The 22,344-nt window shown below is 34.2% G+C and overlaps 4 protein-coding genes across 4 annotated transcripts; 3 read left to right on the top strand and 1 right to left on the bottom strand.

Moving 5' to 3' along the window:
- Positions 1-879: 879 nt before the first annotated feature.
- LOC127793971 (palmitoyl-monogalactosyldiacylglycerol delta-7 desaturase, chloroplastic-like) lies at positions 880-2,807 on the bottom strand. The gene is made up of 5 exons (XM_052324806.1): positions 2,123-2,807; positions 1,863-2,003; positions 1,624-1,764; positions 1,405-1,511; positions 880-1,288 (listed from the first exon to the last, which is right to left on the bottom strand). The coding sequence occupies exons 1-5, from the start codon at positions 2,666-2,668 to the stop codon at positions 1,069-1,071; spliced, it is 1,155 nt and encodes a 384-aa protein (XP_052180766.1). The 5' UTR covers positions 2,669-2,807; the 3' UTR covers positions 880-1,068.
- A 3,380-nt stretch (positions 2,808-6,187) lies between these two features.
- Positions 6,188-9,189, top strand: LOC127794146 (zinc finger CCCH domain-containing protein 56-like). The gene is made up of 2 exons (XM_052325063.1): positions 6,188-7,103; positions 8,261-9,189. Exons 1-2 carry the CDS (start codon positions 6,473-6,475, stop codon positions 8,515-8,517), a joined length of 888 nt encoding a protein of 295 aa, XP_052181023.1. The 5' UTR covers positions 6,188-6,472; the 3' UTR covers positions 8,518-9,189.
- Positions 9,190-10,282: 1,093 nt separating this feature from the next.
- Positions 10,283-11,907, top strand: LOC127794096 (F-box/kelch-repeat protein At3g24760-like). Its single transcript, XM_052324986.1, has one exon. The coding sequence runs from the start codon at positions 10,418-10,420 to the stop codon at positions 11,711-11,713; it is 1,296 nt and encodes a 431-aa protein (XP_052180946.1). The 5' UTR covers positions 10,283-10,417; the 3' UTR covers positions 11,714-11,907.
- A 6,865-nt stretch (positions 11,908-18,772) lies between these two features.
- Positions 18,773-20,858, top strand: LOC127795224 (pentatricopeptide repeat-containing protein At1g52640, mitochondrial). Its single transcript, XM_052326764.1, has one exon. The coding sequence runs from the start codon at positions 18,856-18,858 to the stop codon at positions 20,509-20,511; it is 1,656 nt and encodes a 551-aa protein (XP_052182724.1). The 5' UTR covers positions 18,773-18,855; the 3' UTR covers positions 20,512-20,858.
- The last annotated feature ends 1,486 nt before the right edge of the window (positions 20,859-22,344 follow it).

Here is a 22,344-nt window from a genome sequence, read left to right as displayed (position 1 = left end):
ACAAATGAATTCAAACAAACCTTTTTCGAGTCAAGCCCGAATGACTAGACTCATTTGCAACCCTAAATGATTTTTTACTCAATATCAAAAATTATCTTTCACCCCAAGCTCAGTGAGAGTTACACGATTGTAGTTGTTGGGTGGGGTGGTTATAGTGAAATCGCAAAGAGAAAACCATCCAAAGTAATAGTTTTGCTTGTGATATTAACCCTTGAAGTAGTTTGATATTCACTGTTTATTTAGATGATTGTCTGCCCTACAATCTACTGTTTAAGCTGAAAAACTAACTCTACAAATAACATAATGCAACCAACTTAAAAGGTAATTGCAACATCACTCTCAAAAGACTTTTAAGGTGGTGTTTTGGCTTTGAGTTCGCAAGTGTATTGAGTTGAGTTACAATTCGAATACTTTAATTAAGTGTTTGATAAATTAAAAAAATAGTTAAAATAAATTAAATTAGTAAACTCAATCTCACTAAATCTTGATAGTTGAATTTAAGATTCTTAATAGTGGGGTCAAAAATTAACTCAGGTCTGAACTCTAAATCTTAAATTTAACTCACTTTGTCTCAAATATTTTTTAAATACTAACTTTTAAAAGATATTTCAACTTAACTAATTTACTAAATATTTTTTTAATGATCAAATTCAAATCGTCTCATTTCATTTTAGTAAACTCACCTCACCTTACTTTATTACTAAACCGCTCAATTAAGTCAAATCAACAAGATTTTGATATCTTTTATATAAGTTATTATAAAAAGTGATAGTTTTTATATATGTCAAGTCCATAGACTTGATGATTTAGTTTAACCTCACAAGATGTTAATCAACCTCAAAAATATACGATTGAAATTGAATAAAACATGTTAGAAAATAGTCCAAATCAAATCAATCTAATTACATTAGTGTGATAATTTTACTTAATCTACCTAAACGTATGATTGAATATCAAACTATAATATTACTTAAGACAATAACATAAATATTTTGTTATAGTTAATAATATATATATATGATATAAATAACTCAAAATAGAAAAGGAAAAAAAGAAAGAAAGAAACAATTAGGAGGCCAGGCTGGGAGTTGGAGTTTTGACATTCATCCTCTGCTTGTGAGAGGGGGATGGTAGCTTAACATCCGTAGCCAGACCAATTGCTTGGAGAAACCTCACAACGTACCATGTCATGTCTATCTCCCACCACTCAAGCCCATGCCGGGCCGAGTACTCGAACGCGTGGTGGTTGTTGTGCCAGCCCTCTCCGAACGCCAGGAGCGCCACCCACCTGGTATCATCATCATAATTGACAAACAACAAAGAAAGATTATTTAGTATCAGTATTGTTTTCTTATATTGTGAAAGAGTTATGTTGACAATGACTAGGCATGATCTTGGGCTCACCAATTGTTCCGAGACAGATCGCCAGTGGGCCACGCCTGCGTTCCCCAGACATGACACGCCGAGTTCACCAGCCAAGTAATGTGGTACACCCACACAACCCTTACGCCCTGCATTTTTGGATAGAAATTGGATGATGTTAAAATCAAGATAAAAAGTATTTTATGCTCTTTGACTGTTGATGTTGGTTTCAGCCCATGAATTCATTCAAAATATCCTCACCATTCCCCAAACAATGAAAGGAAAACCTCCGACTGCGTAGAGCAGAAACGCCAGGGCAATTGGATAGAGGATGTAAGTGCTCTGGATGAACCGATAGAAGGGCTGCTTCTCCAGATCCCCAACATTGTTGGGTTTCCCACACTGCCAACATTCCATTATTCATTGGATCAGCAAAACTATGCACACCAACTGTTTTTTGTTATGCGCCTGAGAAGAATAAAAGGGAATTTAGTAGTTACCCTTTCGACGACCGCGTTCGTGTCAAAGAGCCAACTCATGTGGCTAAACCAGAATCCGTCGATTGGGCTATGTGGGTCTCTCTCCGAATCACAGAACTGGTGATGGTATCTGTGCGTGCTCACCCAGTCAATTGGATTACCCTGCAATGGCGAAGATACAAGAGATTCAAAACAATGAATATAATCAAGAGTTAGAACTCAAAATATTCTGAAAAGATAAACCCAATCCAAATAAACGAATTTGTGATCGTTTTATCTACCTGAAGCGCCAGAACCCCGCAATAGGCAAACAAGTACTCGAGCCATTTGGGAAGCTTGAAGCTCCGGTGAGAAAGATTCCTATGGAAAGAGAGAGTAATGCCCAGAAGGCCGGTGACAACATACAGCCCCGCGGCCACCCAAAATGCGCCCCAGTTGAAGGTAAAAGGCGCGAAGAAACACAGAAAATGCATCAAAACCACAATCCCCGCCGTGCCGACGTCCCGCACATTCCATTTCCTGCCCCAGTACACGTTCCTCCTCTTCGTCCCAAGATTCACCGCCCCTGCATCGGACAATTCAGCCCTCCCAAGGCTCGACTCCCGCGCATTCTCCGACGCCTCCGCCGTTGCTCCGGCGACTTGCAGGGGCCTCATTCCGCTACCGCCTCTTCTCGCATCGGTAGAACAGCATGGGAAATTACGAGCTTCTCTTACAAGGTTTCGACCTCCAGCAGTAAATATACGGCTGGAAAGAGCGGCACGCCGAGGCGGCAGGGATAAGAAGCGCGGCGGAGTTGGCGGCGGCCGGGAAATCATCAGAGCCATAGAGAGAGGTGCCCAATAGATTCTTTGGGTCAGGGCCGCCGCGCAATTGAATTGGATTTGTCGGCGGCCGGGAAATCATCAGAGCCATAGAGAGAGGTGCCCAATAGATTCTTTGGGTCAGGGCCGCCGCGCAATTGAATTGGATTTGTCGGGGCTCGATTTGTGAAACCAGTCCAACTCTTACATAAGGGAAAGGAATGATGAGTGAGGATAAGGTGGGTGCCAAGTGGTTTGGTGAGTTTTGACAGCGAATGGCGGTGGGGGAGGCGGGGGAGGCGATAACGTACTATTGATAAGGCGGCGGAGTTTCTTCTGGTTGGGGATCTTCTGATGATAGCTACCGCTGACTAAGCAACTCGGTCCATCCATTGATTCTGCTACGACGGCTGAGTCCAAAGTTGCAGCCGAATCCAAGATCCCACTTTTTTAATTTTTAACTTTTAACTTTTAACGTTAGAAAAGTTAAGATGTAATGTTTGTTTTAATTTATAAAATTTTAATTTATAATTTTTATTAATTTTTAGAAGGGATATAAGTTGACTTTTTTAAAATTGAGGTACCTTAACTTTTATAACTTCTGCTTAAATGATTACAGTTTTATGATAATTTTGTCTTATTTTTAATAAATAATTACTCTCTTGTCTACGTAATCATAGGTTTTTCTTCTCCACCACCATCTCCATTTTCAGATCTCTTCCTCTCTCTCACCATCTTCCTCTCTCTTTATACTTTAATTAATTTTTTTATAACACTTGAAACTTATACATATACACTAATTAATTTTTAAATTATTATTCTATAACTACTAAGGGTATTATGGACAATTATATAAAAATAAGTTATTTTACAACTTATGGTATCAAACACCACAACTACTTAACTACAACTTCTAAGAAGTTGCAGCAAACAGATTCACAACTTATTCTAAGTTTTATAAGTTATAATTTAAGAAGTTAGAAACTATAATTTCTTTAATTAAGCTGCAACAAACGGGACAAATGTTTGTTAAGGCAGCATTGGTTAAAAAATAATCTTATCTAGGTATCTTATTGGTTAAAACATTCTAATTTTATTTTAATATAATTTTATTTTATTTATTTTAACAAACACTACTTAAATAAAATGTGAATTAAAAAAATAAAATATAAAAAATATTTCAAATAAAAAAAATAATTATATTTATTAAATTTATCTAAGAATTTTTTTTAAAAAAATGTCTTGTAATTTCTTACATAAAATTGTTTAGCTAAATTTATCTTTATTTCTCTAAATAAATTTATTTTGAACCTTATAAATAAGTAAGAATATCTCATACGTCTTCAAATATATTTTAAAAAATTTAACAAACAGTCTAATAAAAATTTTAAAATATTTTTCAGTTTTATCTCACCTTTAAATATCTTAATTCAAAAATTATTTTAATCTTATTTTATTCATTTTATTATAAGCTAATATAAGTGATGCTATTTTGGGTTAATATTTTTTATATTAAAACGAGATTCACTCCAAATGTATGCTTTATCTCAGTCTCTTCCCGCTTTCACACTGCCCCTGTGCATGAAATGCATGAAACATGTCTTTCCCCACCCAATGCATGAAACATGTCCCACCCTCAAAAAAAAGTCTTTCCAGCCCTCAGGTTCATAGCTAGGTGACAAAGAAAGGGATTGTAAAGTTATGTTCAAAATTGTCAGTGTAGAATCTATTCTTGGGGGAATCAAAAAATTTGTATCCTTTTGAGAGTGATTCTTGATAAGTGTCAGTAGATGTACCTTAAAAAAAAAAAATCTTAATCACCTAGGCACATTCCTGATTTACCTTTTTCGTGTTGATCTTAGAGCGGATTCGGCGGGGGCGCAAATGATAACGGATAATTTAAAAAAAAAAAAATCTTTCTATGCTGAAATTGACTGACAACCATTTTAAATTTTAATTTTGTGAAATTTAATTATTTTTCACTACCTTTCAATCGATTTATATGATCATTTTAATAATCATATCTAGTGCAATTTTGTTCGACCTTAAAGCCTATTAATTATGAGTATAAAGAAATAATATGATTAATGATAAGTATTAAGTAATTATTATAGTTTAACCCTTTGTCCTTTTTGTGAGAAAGAAAGAGAAATGAGATTTCTCCCATCACTACCCGTTTGATTATCGATGGTTGGAGATGGAAAAAAAAAAAAAAAAAACACATTGCTCTTTAGATTTAATAATTTGTCTTCGAACAATCCAATCAAAATGAGATCACAATTGAATTAAAAAATCTAAATTTGAGAGTTCATCTATTAACCTACACACAACATACATAGAGAAACACATGACAACTTCTAGTTTCTTTATCATTGTTGTGGGTTCCAACAATTTGTGGTGGTCAATTTTTCTATGTGCTTCGGTGACTTCATCTTCACTAGTGACAAGTTCTTCATCTTTTTTGTGTTTTAGATTGCAACCATGGCTGATCGATCGAAATGGAACGCTTACAATATGTTCCAATCAAAAACTTGTGTGTGAGATTTATCGGTATTTGAGAGCGCATATACCTAATTATTTTTTTGAGGTTGTATTGAGATAAAAAAATTAAATAGATGTTATTTTATGGTATTTGAGAGTACATATACCTAATAAAATACGAAGAATATTGTATGATAAAAAAAATATTATACAACACGAAATCTCTCTATGAATAGTTATTTGTACCCAATCCAATCAAAGTGAATTTTTTATGATTGAATCGAGGTTTTGGAAAAACCCAAAGTGTAAAAATTGGATTTAGGATCAAAGTCTCCCTCGCAACCCATTTATATGTGTGTATATATATATATATATTAAACATTATTTATATATTAAGATTTTAGGTTATTATTTATGGTTTAGCTCATTTTAAGTTATTAAACTTATAAATGATTAGAATGCATGGAAAATATAATCTTGATTTTAAATTTTAATTTTACAATATGAATTTTTGGATATTTTAATTTAATTAGATATCGCAGATTGTTTATATTTTAATGTTATTTTAATTCTTAATCATATTTTTTGGATAAGGTTTGACACAATTTTGAAATAAATTTGTGGTTGATTTAGTATAATTTGAGTAGATAATTCACAAATCCTATAATTTGTATTTTTTGGATGCCTTTTTTTTACTGGGAGTCCTGCCGTTCGGTCCCACAATTTTAGCAGGAGAAACTATAATTTGTATTCTCGAATCCTATAAAACTAAATTTAAGTTCATATTTCTTCCCTAATCAAATTTAAGAATGAGCTTTAGGGTTCAAATTTGAGATCAAGAATAATATTTTTTTTTATTAATTTTTAGTTAGGTTGTATAGAAATGAAAAAAAATACGACACAAAATAAAAATAAGAAATAAAAATGCATAAATAAAAAAATATATAATTTTTTATATAAAAATAATTATTAAATTTAAAAATAAACATAAATTTCATAAATATAGGAGTATTTTGAGGATCATAAAATATTTTCCCTATTCTTTTCTACGAAATCATTTGATTCATTTCTGTGGCTTTTCATTTTCCATCAAAGGCGTGAAAACTTTTGGGATGCTCAGTTTGCTGTGCTATTGGCATTGGATGGTGGATCATTCCACGCGGCAATGCTTTTCGTTTTCCCTCTACTAGGGTTTTGATTTGATTCGATCAATCATTTTAGGGGTTTCTTCTCGCCTTTCACTCCAAGCGTCGGGGATGTTCGTTCGTTCTCCCAGTTGAAACCTTACTCGCATCGACTCTTTTCTCCGCAAAATTTTGATTTTTGATACCCCAAGAAGAACAACAAATGGACGGAAATCTCGGAGCCCTAAACCCTCGTAACACGAGTCCGATTTCTAATACCGATCAAGATTTCAATGTCGAATTTGTTGATAGTCGTGTTCAGTTGCCGATATGCGATGAACAATCTGCAAATGTGGAATGTGAATCTTCCAAGAACCCCAGAGCCACTCGGACAACAAGGCATCAAGCGGTGCCTTCATTGCCCAAGACTGAAACTGAGCACGGCTTGCAATTTAGAAGGGATCATTTGCAGTTCGGCCATGGAACTGGGGATGCCCGACGGCTTCTGCCTTATAGTAGGCAGGAAGACCAAGTGATTAGCCCTAAAATGAGAGTCTGCAGGAGGTTTAGTAATGGGCAAAGATGCCAGTATGGCGAGAGATGCATATTTCTTCACCCTGATCCTGAAAAATGTAGGAAAACTTGTGCCATAAATGTTGTGAATTCTGGGCCTGTAGGGTTTTCCAGAAACAGGAATGATCGGCCAGAATGTGATTTGCTTGGGAACTCAAGTTCGAATCCTAGTCGAGTCTCCCAAAAGCCGATGTTTTGGAAGACAAGGTTTTGTCATAAGTGGGAGGCAACTGGTACCTGTTCATTTGGGGCGGATTGTTGCTTTGCTCATGGACATAGAGGTATTCCAAGGGTGTTCTTAATTATGTTAGTTCCCCATATGAATTAACTAACGGAGCATGCTTATCTAGTTTTGGATCAACTGCTCTTTTGGTAACGTCAACATAAAGTCCTTGATTTTATTGTCCTGAACATCTTCATTCAGCACAATCCTTCTGTTTGATTCTGATTATCACGTCTGAATCTCCTAAGATATTGTGTTATCTGTATAGTGTTATGTATACATGTATATTATATCTAGGAGTATTCATCAAAATTCAAAACAAGAAACTTGAATTGGGTTGAAATATCAATCAGTTAGAAGAAGGATTGGTTTTTGTTAAATCTGTTGGCAAGCCATTACTTACTGGATATTACTAAACAACCATGATTAAGATTATTGAGACTCCTTAGCCATTGCTCTCCAACAAAATTTCAAGTCGGACTCTTCAATTGTTGTTGAAATATTTGCCTAAGGATTAGACATATGGTCACGGGAGAGGAAGGTCGAAGAGAAGGTATTAGATTAAAGCTTCTAGAAGTCTGGTCATTAGGGATTATAACTATAACTGCCATGCGGTTACTGAAGTCCTTGTAAATCATGCCCTCTATAGTTTATAAATAGAGGGTTCAGGAGTCTTATTTCTTCCTTCCATTCAGTTTTTCATTCTGTCTTGTGAAAGAGTATGTGCTGTGTATGTGCGAGAGAGAAAAGTGGTATTGCTTCGCAATCTCCGAGTAGGGCAGCTTGGTAATAGGGCTGTGAGTGAAATCAATGCATGGAATCTTTGTTTTCCGGTTTCAAAATAGTGAAGAACGAGATTATCTCAGTCTGGATGTAGGTTCTCCAACTAGGAGTTCCGAACCAGGATAAATCTCTTGTCTTGTGTGTGAGTGTTTTGATTTTGTTTTGTTTTCTTGTATTCTTTTTCTGTCTTATCTGTGTGTGAGGGATTGTAGTTGTCTTGAGGGAGATTTGAGTGTGTGTCGATGGGATTTGTTACAACAATTGTCCAACTTAGTAGCGTTGTACATGCATTCTTGTGAGGGTAGATGAAATCAGGCAGCCAGATTCCAAATACCGAGTTAGTACTGTTCTAGATGAATGGAAGTCTAAGCATGGCCTTGAGGGAAAAGGAAGTTTCATTTTTCTGATCCTTCCTTTCATTATGATTCACAGAACTGCAAAAGCTTGGGCCCGAGGCGGCAACTGAACAAGGGAATGTTTCTATTTCAAAGATGCAGGTACCTGCCTCTACCGAGCATCTACCACCCCGTAGAGCTGATAATGGAGCTGCTTGTGAGCAGCAAATGCAAATGCAGGGTGTGAAGTGTTTGCTCAAGTGGAAAGGCTCTAGGAAGATAAATGGCATCTATGCCGATTGGATTGAAGGAATGCCCCTTGTGCATAACTCTCACGGCAAGATGGCGTGCTGAATTCACTTTGATCCTGTGGTCTCTGCTTAGTCTGTTCATATGCGATGTTTCATTGCACCATTCTGTATAGGTTGGGAAAGGTTCTTTTTAGTGTTTCATTGCACCATATATGGCGTATCACTTGCATAGGGCTAGTATTAGAGAATACAATCCTTTTGTAGAAGACTATGAGCAGGGATGGAACATGAGGTGCACTTGCCCCTTGTGTAGGCGTTGGCTCGATGGTGCTGGCTATTACTGACCCTTTTTCTTTTTGCTAATTGAAGTGGCAATGCAGAACAGGAAAACAGAGAAGCTGCAGCAGCAATCTTAGTGCTGTACTAGTTTAATAGTATTGCTGCTTACGAGTCTAAAGAAATAATAGACTATTAACTTGCAGAATTCTTTGTGGCAAGTCAATTGCATTCATAAACTCAGCCACCTCCGACCATCGCCCACCAGTTAGTATTTCCATTTATTAAGGTTACAAATGAGTGGAACTACTTGTGAGTATATCAGTCTTTAACTTAGTAAGAGTTCATTTGTACGTGGCTCGTATTATAAACTAGTTGAGGTTGAGCTTTAATTTAGAGCTTGACTCATAATCGAGCCGAGTTTGAGCAAGATAAAATTTGACTAGCAAACAAGTTCAATGCTCATTATAAACTCGTTTATAGGTTATTTTATAAGCTCATTTATGGGCTTTATATGCATATATCTTATATAACATGTTTGTTATTATATTATTGTGTTTAAAATATTTATTTATTTTATTATTTATCCTTGTGTTTGTGATAAGAATATTTATGTTTGTTTGCACAATGTTATTGTATTTGTTTTGAGAATTTATATTTATATTTTTTGTTATGTAAAATGAATTTTAATGCCTTATAAACGAATTTTTGGTGGGCCAAGCTTGAATTTAATAAATTCTTAACAAGCTCTGGTTACCTATTTTCCCTAACAAGCCAAGTTTGAATAAAACAAAACTCTACTTGAATTGACTCAATTACAACCCTACCAATTATGTTTTTCCCATCATTTACCTAAAAGAAAAAGAAAAAGAAAGTGCATCACCATTTCTGGATTCTACAAGCCATTATTGCCACCCATAAGCATAGGAAATTACTTTTTTTTTTTTCTTAATTTTTTTAAAAAATAAGGATAAATTGCAGTAATCATTCCTAAAGTTTGTTTTAATTGCACAAATTAATTTTCATGTTTTCAAAATAACAATGACCTCCCTTATTGTTTAAAAATTATATACAAAGTAATCAAAATGTTCTTATTTTCTTCCTCCTTGCTTCTCTCTATCATATCTTTTAAAATCTAATGAAAAAAAATCTTCTTTTGACTTTATTTATAAATTTTTATTCTTTTGAAATCTAAAGAAATAAGTGAAGGTAAAATTTTGATAATTAATTAATGTAATGCATTATTGAATAATGAAGTAGATGATGAGTAGTGTTAAAAATTATAATTGATATTGTTTTTTTTTTTTTGAATGAGATATTAAATAAAATAAATAATAATACATAGTTTTTGTTAATAAAAAAATATTATATAATTAATAATATCATCATTAATTATGACTTTAACATTTGAAAGATGATAGTTGCAAGTTGAAGACAACAACCGACCTCAAATGGCTTTCTTGCCCTTTGGCTTCCCCCAAGAGCCACCACCAACATGCGCACTACAATACAAACAATGAAACAATTAGACATATATATATATATATGTGTATATGTGCCAACAGAGACAAAAGTACATCAGCGGCGGTTATGAAATTCAGAGTGAAGTCTCCCAGTGGGTCACGCATCCCTATGCACAATCCATCCAATAATTCGTTCACAATCACCCACCACCCGATCCAAGATTTTTTTTTTTTATATTTTCTTTTTGTATTTTTTTTATTTCAATGTTAAAAAAAATAAACAAGAGAGAGACGACTCTTCTCCAAGCAAAGGGCAGCAAAATGGTGCAAACCATGCGGTGGAGCGACCTGCCCCTGGATCTCCTCGCCAACGTCTTCTGCTACCTCTCGCCGGACTCCTTGGCTATAGCAAGCTCTGTTTGCCGTCAGTGGAACACATGTGTCAAGGCTTATACCTCCTACAACACCGTCCACTGCCGCTGCCCGCCCTGGTTCCTGGCCATCTCCACGCGCCGCCCTTCCCTCTCTTGCTACGCCCACAATCCCGTAGCCGACAAATGGCACCACCTCCCTCTCCACCGCTCTGCTCCCGTCCCCGCCCTTGTTCGACCCATTGCTTCGGTCGGAATCGGAGGCCTAATACTCTTCAGGCACACCGCCACCACCGTCCTCCGTTTATCCCTCTGCAATCCCTTCACTGCCCAATTCCACCCCCTCCCGCCTCTCCACTTCAGCCGCACCAATCCTGCCGTCGGAGCTACGGTTCCCTCCCACCCAAGCAGCCCCCTTTCCTTCAGGATCTACGTCGCCGGCGGCATGACCGTGGCCCCCAGTGGCGCCGCCGCCGCGTACCATCCCACCGTGGAAATGTACGATTCGCGGTGCGACACGTGGAAGATCATGGGTTCAATGCCGGCGGAGTTCGCGGTGAGGCTGACGGTTTGGACCCCCGGCGGAGGCGTGTATTGTAACGGGGTCCTCTACTGGATAACGTCGGCTCGGACCTACAGCGTGATGGGGTTTGAGATCGGCGGCGCAGCTTGGAGGGAGCTGAGGGTGCCGATGGCTGACCGGCTGGAGTTCGCGGCACTGGTGCAGCGGAACGGAAAGTTGACACTTATCGGCGGCGGCTGCGGCGGAAGCGGAGGCGGAGATGCATGGATTTGGGAGCTTAGCGCCGGCGAAGATTGTGGGTGGAGGGTAATCGAGAAGCTACCGGAAGAATTGGGTAAGAGATTTTTGGGTGGAAAGCATAGTTGGGATGGGACCAAATGTGTGGGGAGCGATGGCGTAGTGTGGATTTACAGGGAGCTCGGATCAGGAATGGTGGCGTGGAGGGAAGATTCAGATGGGTGGCAGTGGCTTTGGATCGAAGGGTGTTGCTGTGATCAACAACAACGGCAAGAAGAGGAAGAAGAAGAAGAGGCTCGGACTGAGAGCAATAATATTATTATCCCCATTCAAGGATTGCTTCTTCACCCAAATCTTTCCTCCGGCCGGCGTGAAGGAGCTGGGCGTATTTCCGACCAGCGATGCGATGCGCATGTAAATGATAACTAAATATGATCTTTCTGTCAATAATTAATCAGATGATAAAAAAATAGCAATCTATTGGTTGTATTTAGCTATTATATATTTCCCCTGTTTATGTTTATTTATTGTGCTTTTATTTTACATTTTTAGTTAAGAAAATTGGTCACATTGTCAGCCACTTTAATTTTGCACTTTAAGAATGTAATTAAACCTTTTGGTAATGTCAGTGAGTTGAGTTTTTTGTTTAAATTTTTGGGATTATAATCCTCGTGGTTCCTTACCACTCGTGCCCTCTATTTTAAAAGAAAAGATAAATCGTAAGTGAAGATTTTATTTTATTGTATAGGATAAAAAATTGAACCCACAATCTAATACAAATTTTAACTTATCATGACTCAATAACTTAACTTGTGCTTTAGAGGCGTCTTTTGTTTAAATCCTAGCGGCTGCAATTGGTAGATCTAAGTGTGGTTTATCTGTTGAATGTTTTAATCATTATTGTACCCCTAAGATTTAAGTTAATTGCAATAACTAACCCTAACATTTGAGAAAACACAATAAATATCCTTTAGGTTTTGAAAATTTTCTCCGGTCATTTGTTAACTCCCGTTGAGCATCCAAAATTAACTAAAATGCTCTTATATTTAAAGGCTTTTTCCTCATTTTTTGTTGTGATTTTTCTTCCTTCTCCAATTTCTCATTTATTTATTTATTTTTACCAACATTGACGATGGCCATGGAAATATTGATGGTTCTAGAATTGGAACTATCATTTTAAATTCTAGATCTAGAACGATTTATACGATGGGATAACGGCAATGGTTTGAATAATATGACAATAATAAATCTCTCTTTCTCTCTTTTTTTTCTTTTACTATGTTCTATATTCAATAGATCCTAGATTATTTTGATTCATTGTTCATCTTGAATCCAGATCTAGGTTTATTATTTGTGTTAATTATATGTTGATAATGAATTCAGGTGATGAACACAACGGTTTTATGTTAATATGGGTTTATTTTTAATTATTTTATTTTTTATTTCTATTTTTCAATCAAATGAGAAAATTGATAGAACGAAAGGTAATTTTTTCATTTTACCTTTTTATTTAACTATAACATGGGTGGTTATTGCTATTTTTCAAATATCAAGACTTTTTTTGCAATTTTGCCAAACTCAAAAGTGTTCTTTGAAAATTTCTCTTAAATTTAAAATAAAAATATAAAAAATACGCAATGTTTAAAGATAAATTGTAGCATCAATATCAGTAGCACTTATAAATCCAATTGATGTGCCTCAATGTCTTTAAACAGTTTGTAACATATGCTATAAATGTTATATATTTATATTTTCTGCTGAGTTTAAGTTTGATTTGGAGAATGTTTTGATAATAATATTTGAGCTTAATAGAGTATTTATCCTTATAATTGAATGAGAAAATGTTTTAGGTGAGTAACAAATATTGAACTCGACCGATTATCATTTTAATCGAGTAAGATCTGAACACTCAAGGGTTTAATAGATTATACATTTGTTTTACTCAAGTATGTGATGGAATAACATTAATAAAGTAAGTATATTTTGTGATCTATATTTTGTGATCAGGTAATAATTCATGAGCAAAATATTAGGTCATTGTTCTTGAGCATTTAGTCAACTAAGAAAGTATTTTTAATTGAGTAACTTTTAAGTTTATTCGAGAAACTGTATATCTCACTTGAGGCATATCAAATTTTATTTGACTAATGTTATATTAAATTTTAAAAAATTAACAATTACAGACAATATTAAATGAGCACAATTTTCACTTTTTTAGACATCTTAGTTCATTTAATGCATTTTGATCATTCCTTCATATAATTGGTATATAATTTGAGTTCAAATTGAATACCAACGGTGACTTATTGCAAAGAAAGAAAGAAAGAATGTTGCTTTAAATTAAGTGTAAGCTTTTACCCATTGGACAATAGCTTTGAAGAGGAAAATAGGCCTGTATATAGTTTTGGAACCAAATTGTTTAAACGGTTCCGATTCCGGTTCCCTAAAGATTCAATTTTGGTTCTCAACGATTTTGGTTTTGATTTAAATTGAGAACAAAAAAGAAAAAAAATTATTTGGACTTAATTAGGGGTTAGCAAAAGTTTGGGTAAACTTAACTAACAAGTTTGGTCGATTCGATTTAACTTTTTATGGAAAATAGTTCAATTCTGTTATATTTTCTTCTAAAAATTGGTTATTTAATTCAATTAGATCATTTTGATATAAATAACTAAACAATCGAACCGAAAGTGTCTGTTATTACCCATGAACCCCCCCCCCAAAAAAAAAAAAAAAAAAATTTGAACCAAAAGTACGTGTTATTACCCGTGACCCACCTCAAGGCCGTCCTGAGATTTTGGAGACCCTAAGCAAACCCATAAAGCAAAATTTTATTAGGGCTTAAACTTTCAAAACTTTAGATCGAATCTGATATTAATAGTTTACACGATTGACTTTCAAGTTTAAAAAATTTAATTGAAAACTTTCAAAGGTCCAATGACTAAAGCATTAATTTTTCTTATAAAATTTCAATAGAGCAATGATATTTATTGTTTACAAAATATTAAATTGTAAAAAAATTCACTAAGAAATTAATTTTTCTTACAAAATTTGTGGAATTAGTATTTATTATTTAGCAAATATTAAAATGTAAAAAAATTTAAACGTGCTTAGGAATGACTTGAACCAATGACCTAAGAAACTTTTGATTTACAACTCACCACTCTACCAACTAAACTCAAGTAGAATTGGTGAAAATTATGTATTTTTGTACTTGTTTATCATATATTTAAAGTATATATTCAAAATCCGAATTTAATTTTTTGAGATACCTTTGGGGGGCCCTAAACGACTGCCTTGGTCGCCTACCTTCAAGGTCGGCCCTAACCCACCCTCCCAAGTCCCCTCTTCCTTGCGGCACCCTAGGCAGTCACTCACTTGGGAGACCAATACCGATATAAAGAGAGAAAGAGACATTTTAGCACGAATTGATCGATTTTATATTCGTCGGTGCGTTGTCATCGGTAATGGTCACCTCTGTTTTCGACGCTTTTTTGCTTTGTCGTCAACAATTGGCTACCCCCGCCGTTCCTTTCACCTTCCGGTCGTCCTCTTCATCTTCTTCGTCAGACCCATACCGACGATTTTCTTGACCGTTCCTTTACTTATTTGTTTCTTCCTTTCCTTATGCTTGGATGATGAACCCATACCAATGACAACCAATTGTCGACAGAGGTTAGCATCAACAGTTAAGTTAAGGTTTTGTAAGGTTTTTCAATTTTTTTGACTTTCAATTAGGTTAGTTTCTTGATGTATTTTTTCGTTTGTATTTCTTTCGTTTGCCCAAATGGATTTGTATTCTCTTGTATGTATTTCCTTCTATTCTTCTTCATTGTAAATGGATTTGCATTTTTCTGTATCAATTGATGTTGTTTCTATATCAATTTCTGTAAATCAATTGGTTTCTATATCAATTTATGGTTTTACAGAATAGGTTTTTGATTATCAGTTTGGTTAACTGAGTTTAGATTTTGGTTAGTTGGGATTAGTCAATCGGTTCGATTTGGTTATTACATGATGAATTAAAGTTCACACAATACACTTACTACTTAAATTTGTAACCCCCCTACCTTATTCGAAATTATTTTTGGAAATACCGGTTATTATGCCTTTGGTCGTAATCTCATATAAATTTTCACTATTATTGTCAACAATCTCTTGTTATCTAAGTTTTGTTTTGGTCTAACCATCCACACAAGCTTGTGCCTTAACTGATTCGGGAGTCATACTCGATCGCGTCTCATCCAAAATACTCTCTCCCGCACTAAATGCTTATTCAACTGCCACCGTTGAGACAAGAGTTGCTAAAATTTGTTTAACAATTTGTGATAAAATAATAAAATTGTTTGAATGTTCTTTCCACCATTCTAAAATTGAAAAATCACTCAAAGATGGACATATATTAAACTCAAAAGAAGCTGTTAGATATGGATCAATTTTAAATGTAGAACTTGATAAATTCCTTAGTTTCTTTTGTCTTTGAAATAATAGTTGTTCCACCTTGCTCATTTTAGAGAATTCATCCATATTTAAAGATTGAGAAGATTGTTGAGTAATATTATTAAAATTAACACTAAACTCAATATACATATCAAAAATTAACTTTCTAATGTAATTTACTTTTTTGCAACATTATAATTTTGCCTAAATATTAAACATACAAATTCAAATAGTCAAACAAACCATCTAATTTACATCTAAGATAAAAAAATAATAATAACAACAAGATAAATTTCAAGAATTTCATCAAATTAAATGCACCATTTTATTTTCATCAAACTAATTATTTCTTTTAACTCTTCATCATTTTTATACTCTTGCATAACATGTACAATATTAATACATACCATTAAAATTAATGAAGATGTAGCATAATAAACACCGGACAATATATATGTAGCATCATTAAAGACTTTTAATAATTTTTCACAAATATTTCATTGTCGGGGATATAAAACAATAGAGCCAACATTATTTTCAATAAAAACACATAACAATTGTCTAAGAGAAAACAATTCATTTAATAATTTATAAGTTGAGTTTCAACATGTTGGAACATCTTTTAGGTCTCATTCTATTTTCTTTACAAAATATAGTCCATTAATTCTTTCATTATTTGTGGGTGAGCCCACAAATACGAAATAACTTTTTAATATAGGTAAGATAAATTTTAAGAGACCTCAATCCAAGCACCTAAATTTAATTCATGACAAGAAAATCTTATATAAAAAAACTTACCACAAAAACTTGGTCTATAATTTTTTTTTTTTAATTCTCGAATAGAAGTAGTGTTAGCAGAAGTATTGTCAAAACCAATAGAAAAACTTTTATTCACTAAATAATATTTTTACAAAATATAACTAATAATTTTGTAAATATTTTTGACGGTATGTCTTTCATCAAAAACTCTAAATACAAATAATACGTTTTTGAATGCTCCAACTATCATTGATCCAATGACAAGTAATGCCCATATATGAATGCATTTGCCAATGATCACTACAAATAGAAACTTTACCATTTAAATTTTTTTTAAAAAATTTATAAATCTTTTTTTCCTTTTTTATAAAATGAATGAAGTGTATGTGTAAGAGTGGTTTTAGGCATACGTTTAGCCGAAAAATTTAAAGCATTTTGACAATAATTAACAAATCTTATTTTTTAACCAAAACTAAAAGATAAATATTCAATAGAGATCATTTTAGCTAATTTTTTCTCTTTTTTTTTTCTAATTTTTTCTATCTTGTCAAGACCCATTTGAGTTGGATAATTGTTCAAGTGGTTCTTAAACGTTCCATTTCCACCACCATCTTTTTACTTGAATTGTTGCCCACAATAGTTGCAAGTAACTTGTATACATCCATTTGCCAAATAAATTTTCTAGAAATGTACTTTGAAAATATTGAATTTCAACATTTTTTTTCTTTTTTGGTAGATTGCCCTTGTTGTTGATGATCAGCTTCATCATCAATGTTTACGTATTGAGATTCTTGTGTAGAAATATGTTCAAGAAACAAAGGCTCACTTTGGGTAAATTCCCCAACTTTACTCTTGTCTTTGTCATTTGATATTTTTTTATAAAAAATTAAAAAGAATTAGAGGATTAATAGAAAAATAATTGCAAAATCAAATTATAATTAGTAAGTGGAAAAAAATAAAATTGAAATGAAAATTGAGAGAATGATAGTAAAAAATGAGAATTGAGTTGTGAATGAAAAAAATGAAATTGAAGGGTACATTTATAGAATTTTTAAATAATTTTTTAATTAATAATAATTCAAAATAAAAATAACAGTCAAAAAAATTTGACCATTGGCTTGTTATTGGTTGCTGCACACAGCCAGTGCAATCTGATTGAACTGCAGCAATCCAATGCAATCAGATTGTAATCTGCAGCAGTAGTGGATTTCAGGGCTGCTGGCTAGAATTCAATCTGCAATCTAATTCAAAATACAATCTAATTGCAGATTTTTGACCCTCGTTGTTGTATTGTATTATATATTTTATATTTATTTAATTTATTTTTTAACGATATGAACTGATTTCAATTCTGGTTTCTTATTTTTAGGAATCAGAATCGAACTATAAGTTTTCGGTTCTAGTTTCGGTTTTTGAATTGAAACCAAAAAAATAGTTTTGATTCAATTTTTAGAAGAACGATTTCTATTTAGTTAAGAGTTTGAACTGAACCGTGATCAGGAGGGAAAAGTTATATAAGGCAGAAAAGACTCAAGATGAAATAGAATGCTGATCCAGAATTCTCTTGAGTAGAATTAAAAAGAAATGAAGAAACAGAAATAGATGAATTGAAAAGCTAACTCTTGTGATTCAATCGTCTCATATCTTCAAGCCATTGATAGTAGCAGAACGAATAAAGAGCTTCCATCTTTCTATCTTACTCTTTCTTTGTGATCTCTCGTGAGTTTCCTTTTTTATTTTTTGAGGGTTAGTTTTATATCGTGAGTTTATGTTCACAATATAAAATAAAAGGGTTAGTGCTTAGTAGGGTTTATTGCAAAAGGTTAACTTGAAAAGGTTGTAACTTAGCCTATGAAAAGGTATTGTGAAGTTTCTAACTAAACTTATAAAAAATTATATAAAAAGTTATAGCTAAACCTAGTAGAAGCTAAATAGCAAGTGCTTGAAAATTTTTGATAAAAAGCCAAAGTAGTAGAATAAGTCAAATTATGGCGAACCGCTTTAAATCTCGTGTGTTTAATTTTCTTACATTTGTTTTTCACATTTTAAGGATGTTATATTTATAACATTAATTTTTAAATATAAAAATGACATAAAACAGTTTTTGTGAAAAATATTTATTAAATTAAAAAAAATTAAAGCACTGAATTCACCCACTCTTAATCCATAAACCAAACTAAAACTGAACAAATATAATTGATTCGGTTTAATTAAATTTAGTTAAACCCATGGACACCCTTCATATTGTATTAGGTCTTTTTATTGTGAATTTTCAGTTGAAAAAAAATATATAAAATTACAAACCTAGGTGTGGCGCCATCGCTCTGTTGAACTCTGTAATTCATGGTGAAGCTTCCCGTGAACCAACAACAATGGCGATCAGACCATTCTTCTCCGTTGCCAGGGCTATACAACTGCTCTTCCAATCTCCTCGCTTCCATTCAAATCTTCGTCAAACCCACAACCCCAAGGACCATCTTCTTCTATCTCCTCCGTCATTTGGCCATTACTGCACAACCCGCCACCTATCATCTCAACCCCTCCCCAACCCACAATCCGGCTCCGATCACCCACCCCCTTCGCCAGAACTCGTCAACGAACTCGCTCGCGTACTCAGCGACTTCCGAAACCCCCGCCACGACCTCGACTCCGCCCTGAATCCCTTCGCTCCCTGTATATCCTCCGATTTGGTTGAGCAAATCCTGAAGCGCTGCAAAAATCTCGGCTTCTCCGCTCACCGGTTCTTCCACTGGGCTCAGCGTTTGCCGGGTTTTCACCACAGTGAGGAGAGCCATCGCATTCTCGTTGATATATTAGGAAGCAGCAAGCAGTTCCCCTTGGTCTGGGATTTTCTTGCGGAGATGAGAGAGACTCGTTGTTGCCGGATAAGCCCGGAGATTTTCTGGCTCATTTTCCGGGCTTACAGTCGAGCCAATTTACCCGCGGATGCAATTCGGGCTTTTAACAAAATGGTTGATTTTGGCTTTCAACCTGGCGGTGATGACATTGACCACTTGTTGTATGCCCTGTGTAAAAGGAAGCACGTGAAGGATGCTCAGCAATTCTTTGACAGAGTAAAGTTTGAGATGGTGCCAAGTGCAAAGACATACAGTATTCTTATTGGAGGTTGGGGTGAAATTGGTGAATCTGCTGAGGTCTGTAAACTGTTCGATGAAATGCTTGAACGAGGGTGTTCAGTGGATTTGCTTGCTTATAATTGTGTGTTGCAGTCTTTGTGTAAAGGGGGAAATGTCCAAGAAGCCTATAGGTTATTTCGTGAGATGAGGTCGAAGGGACTTGAACCAGATGCCTTTACTTACTCAATCTTCATTCATGCTTCTTGCGAGGCAAATGATGTTCATTCAGCCTTCCGGGTACTTGACAGAATGAAAAGATATGATCTTGTGCCAAATGTATATACTTTCAACTGTATTATCAAGAGACTGTGTAAGAACGATAAGGTGGAAGAGGCTTACAAAATCTTAGATGAGATGATAAGTAGAGGGGTGACACCAGATGTATGGAGTTATAATGCAATCCTGGCTTCCCATTGCGATCATAATGAAGTTAACAAGGCTCTCAGGCTGATATCAAGGATGGGCCAAGATTCGTGTCTGCCAGATCGGCATACATATAATATGGTGCTTAAAATGCTAATTAAGGTGGGTAGATTTGACAGAGTCGCAAAAGTTTGGGAGAGGATGGAAGAAAGTAGATTTTATCCTTCAGTCTCAACCTATGCTGTGATGGTTCATGGCCTCTGTAAGAAGAAAGGGAAACTGGAGGATGCATGTAGATACTTTGAAATGATGATTGACGAAGGAATACCACCATATTCTTCTACATGTGAATTGTTGAGGAACCGACTGATAGGCTTAGGATTTTCAGAGAAGACACAGATTCTTGCAGATAAGATGGAAAGAAGCACTTCTCGATCTGTGCAAGAGCTGTATAAGATTATGAGAGGTGGTAGGGAGAATGCAAGATTACAAAGTGAAAAAGAAAGCTCAGATGAGAGTGATGGGTAATTGACTATTAAGGCTCTATTATTATTGTTCCAAGAGTTTATTGTTGCATGACTTGAGGCCTTGAAATTAGATTCCAGCCACATTAATTGGGCATGTTTAGTAAGATTCTGATATTGATGTGCTGAAATTTCATTATTTTGGAAATATAAGGATGTTTCTAATAAACTTGAAGCAGCAGAATTGGGAAAAGTTGTGTGGTTCCAACAATTAAATCTTGCTGAAGCAAGTTCTGCTGTTGGCATTGGTATGTTGGTTCAGTTTGCATATCAAGATATGGGAGTGTGGTAGGACCCTAGCTTTGCCTCGCTGCCTTTAATTCACATGTTCAATTTGATGGTTTTCTGCTCAATTTGAAGATACCAAAAAAAATATATATATATATATATCAATTTTTTGGTTACTGTGGGATCAACATACCTAAGACGTGTTTGGTTGAGTTTTTGTTTATGGTATTTTACTTTTGTTTTCAAAATTTTCAAATTAAAAATAGAAACTAGTGTTTTGGTTATGCGCTTCCATTTTGAAAAAGAAAGTCAAAATTTTAAAAATATTTGAAAAATGGTGTTCCTGTTTTGAAAGTATTGTGTATGAGAAAATGAGTCTCACTTCAAGACAAACTTAAAAAGAAAGAAGCCGAAAGAGAAAGACCTTAGAGACTTTCTTGATAAAGTAGTTCTTGGGAGATCCTCCCAAGAGTCTCTCTCGGGTTCTAGAGATACAATCTTCGAAAAATCCTCTAAATTATGATATGCGTCAAGTTATCTTCGAGATATTTGTTTAGAGATCAAGAATAAATAACTCTAGAAGATGTAGATCTCTCTTCACCTATCAATCTTAATCTTTATAAATATGAAGTCTTCCCTCTCATTGAGGTACGCAAGAATTCCTACATAAGTTACTTAAATATTTCTTTATTTTTTGGTTGAGATTAACTTAATTATCAGAGAGCTTGCTCGAGAGACACCCCACGACCTTGATCATCTTCTATTTTACAAGTCTCCCAAAAAGTAAATGCTAAAGATAAATACTCTCACGTACCTATAAATTTATTGTTATATTTTAACAATATCAGAAAAAAATAGTGTTTTGAAATATAAAATGTTATAACATCCTTAATTATAAAATTAAAATAAAAAAACTTTAAAATATTTTTTTAAGCTAAGCAATTTGTATTTTCTTAAATAAGTTCTAAAATTTTGGCATTAATTAAAGTATTTAATTAAAGAACACCCCAATCTAAAAATTAATTAAAGAATGCAAACTCAATATTTTGATGAGATAACATATATATCTTATCTTTCATTATGTTATTGTTTGCCATCACTTTGAAAGTTAAAAAACCATACCCTTGCCATCACACAATACAATTGTTGTAGTAAACCAAAAACTCAAATGTGGTAATAAGTGATTTAATACCATTAATACTTATTTACTAGTATTAATTTTATAATGAAGCATCATTTCATGAGTAAAATAGGTATTAGCTTACAACTCATCACTTGGCCGTCTTTTTGACGTTGTACTTTTCATTTTTTGGATTTTTATTTTTGTTTAGCTTAATACATACAAATACCACTTAATAATTAAAAAATATAACATTTAGGTTTTGAATCTTAAAATATCTACAATTAGTATCTATACTACTAAAAAATTGTTGTTTCCAAGTTTTGCCATGGCAGCTCGTTAATGCATACACACACGTGCTTGTTTTCGCAATTGAAGAAATTTAACATTTGGTCTCTTAATAATTAGAAAAATTTGACATTTGATTTTTGATATGAAAAAAAGTATGAAATTTAATAAAAAAAAAAGACCTAAATTTCATACAAGACT

Source organism: Diospyros lotus, chromosome 2 (genome assembly GCF_014633365.1).
Source record: "Diospyros lotus cultivar Yz01 chromosome 2, ASM1463336v1, whole genome shotgun sequence".
NCBI lineage: Eukaryota > Viridiplantae > Streptophyta > Magnoliopsida > Ericales > Ebenaceae > Diospyros > Diospyros lotus.
The sequence above is the reverse complement of the archived record's forward strand: the minus strand, read 5'-3'. Positions and strand labels throughout refer to the sequence as shown.